The sequence below is a fragment of the Colobus angolensis genome, unplaced genomic scaffold, assembly GCF_000951035.1.
Source record: "Colobus angolensis palliatus isolate OR3802 unplaced genomic scaffold, Cang.pa_1.0 Scaffold210, whole genome shotgun sequence".
Taxonomy (NCBI): domain Eukaryota; kingdom Metazoa; phylum Chordata; class Mammalia; order Primates; family Cercopithecidae; genus Colobus; species Colobus angolensis.
This window is the reverse complement of record NW_012115267.1, coordinates 4282761-4284670: the sequence shown is the minus strand read 5'-3', so window position 1 is coordinate 4284670 and position 1910 is coordinate 4282761. Positions and strand designations below refer to the sequence as shown.

Here is a 1910-nt window from a genome sequence, read left to right as displayed (position 1 = left end):
CAGTGATCCAAGTTGACCGACCCGAGAGTAAAGATATCCAGGGCATAACTCAGGGCTCCGTACAATCACAGAATCTTGGGCGCAACCCGGCTCAAGCACACAAATGTGCTTATTAACAGTGTCTCTGTGTGGCGTGTGTGCAAACTACAGTGTGATGAGCATGACTGGCAGACAGGTGATCCATTGGGCTCACCTCAAAATCAGTTATGAGCATGAAAGAACACCGATGCCCAGGTCCCGGCTTCAGTCATAACACCCTCCAGCCTCTTGTGTGAAGCCACGGCATCTGGACTGCTCACGCTTCTGGGGATCATTCTCCTGAAAATGGTGGCTCCTTTCTCCCTGTGGACCAACTCTCTAAGCAACCCTTCTTTCCTCCCCCAGGACTCTTTCCATCGGGCACGGGAAGCCTTCTGATTGAACACACCTGCCCCATGAAAAGACAATGGAAAGAAACGGGGCCAAAGGTCACAGTCCTCTCCTTCCACCATCCTCCCTAAAATCGTCCTGATTTCATGGGCCCTGAGGCCAGGGTGTTTCTTTACACCTCGAGGCCTTGGCGCTGGGCCTAAATTCTGCCCCGTTTCTCACTCTCTAAGACATTTTGACAAAATCCCTGGAGCCAGGATCTTCATTCCTGGTAAGCCAAAGGACCTGAAGACTCACCCAAATTCTGCCCCTCCTAGTTTGGGGAGCATGTCTACATTCATCAGCTTTACATTTGGCACCAAATGTGGAAACTGCCAGTCCACCACACAATGCCTAACTGGGGGAAACGGAGGCAACACCGCAGATCCTGAACAATCCATGCAAGAATCCATGAGATAAATGCCTTCTTTTCGCCTTTTCCTACTGAAACAAGCCCCAGTAGTAACAATGGTGTACAAACCTCTGTTTCACTCCCTGCTTTCAAATTTCTCTGTTTCTTTCCTGTTGAGAGAGGGCGACCCACTCCCGTCACCCAGGCTTTTCCAGTGTTTAATTCTGGTTGTTTGCTTTTGTCAAATTTAGAACTTTTTATTGCATCTCTCTCATATGTGGATCCATTATCACATACACATGAAAATGTCATCTCCCCGGCTGTGTGACATTTGGTATTTGTTTTCATCCTTTGTTACATAAACCGAAGGTTTTAGTTGGCATAGCTTCCGATTACTCAAGTTTCTTGATTTCATGATTTCTTAAATTGCTTTCGTACGTCCGCAACCACTGGAAAGAGAATGTCATATTTCTCTGTTCTTACAATCATAAATTCGGGGATGTCATCAAGCAGCCTCTCAGGGATTGCATGATTTCCTGATGGTCTTTCACAGTCTAATTTGTGCATTGAGTATTTCATCTAACTTCAGTGCATGTTTCCAGCACTCGATGCTTTATGATTTGGCTATCTAGCTTCCACAAGCGCATTTCCTGCAAAGACTTATCTTGTTCCATACTCGCAAGTCATTTCACTCGGATATGGAATCAAGAGGCTGAACATAGAAAGGTTATCACTGGAATATCTATTGGATTCCATGGATCCCTATACATACACACACACACACACACACACACACACACACACACACACACACACAGATTTTCAGCCATTCCTACATAACTTAATGTGGTCCTCAGCTTTTTGTCTATGCAAGAGGGACAACTGGTTAGTGTTGGCTTCATTTCAAGATGATTCCATATATAATGTGTTTTTGTGGGGTTTTTAGTATTCTGATCGTGTTAAGCGACTGTCTCTCTGCATGCATTTTCACAGTAGATGACATCCTGTGTGAATATGTGTGTACTACTTTTTGAGGTGTAGGTTTCCCCCTGAGGTTACTGGATGGATTTGAATTTATTATTCTGTCTTGGTTTGTTTTGATTAGTCAATTGGTAGATGAGAGTAGGTGAAATTTTGCTAATGTGGTATA

General features: G+C 44.6%; 1 protein-coding gene across 1 annotated transcript in view; it reads left to right on the top strand.

The window, feature by feature from the left end:
- The window catches only part of USP17L2 (ubiquitin specific peptidase 17-like family member 2), a 2146-nt gene extending 1318 nt beyond the window's left edge, over nt 1-828 (top strand). The window contains exon 2 of the mRNA XM_011942845.1: nt 600-828. Within this exon, the coding sequence (XP_011798235.1) occupies nt 600-828 (229 nt within the window). The remainder of the gene's footprint in view (nt 1-599) is intronic.
- The last annotated feature ends 1082 nt before the right edge of the window (nt 829-1910 follow it).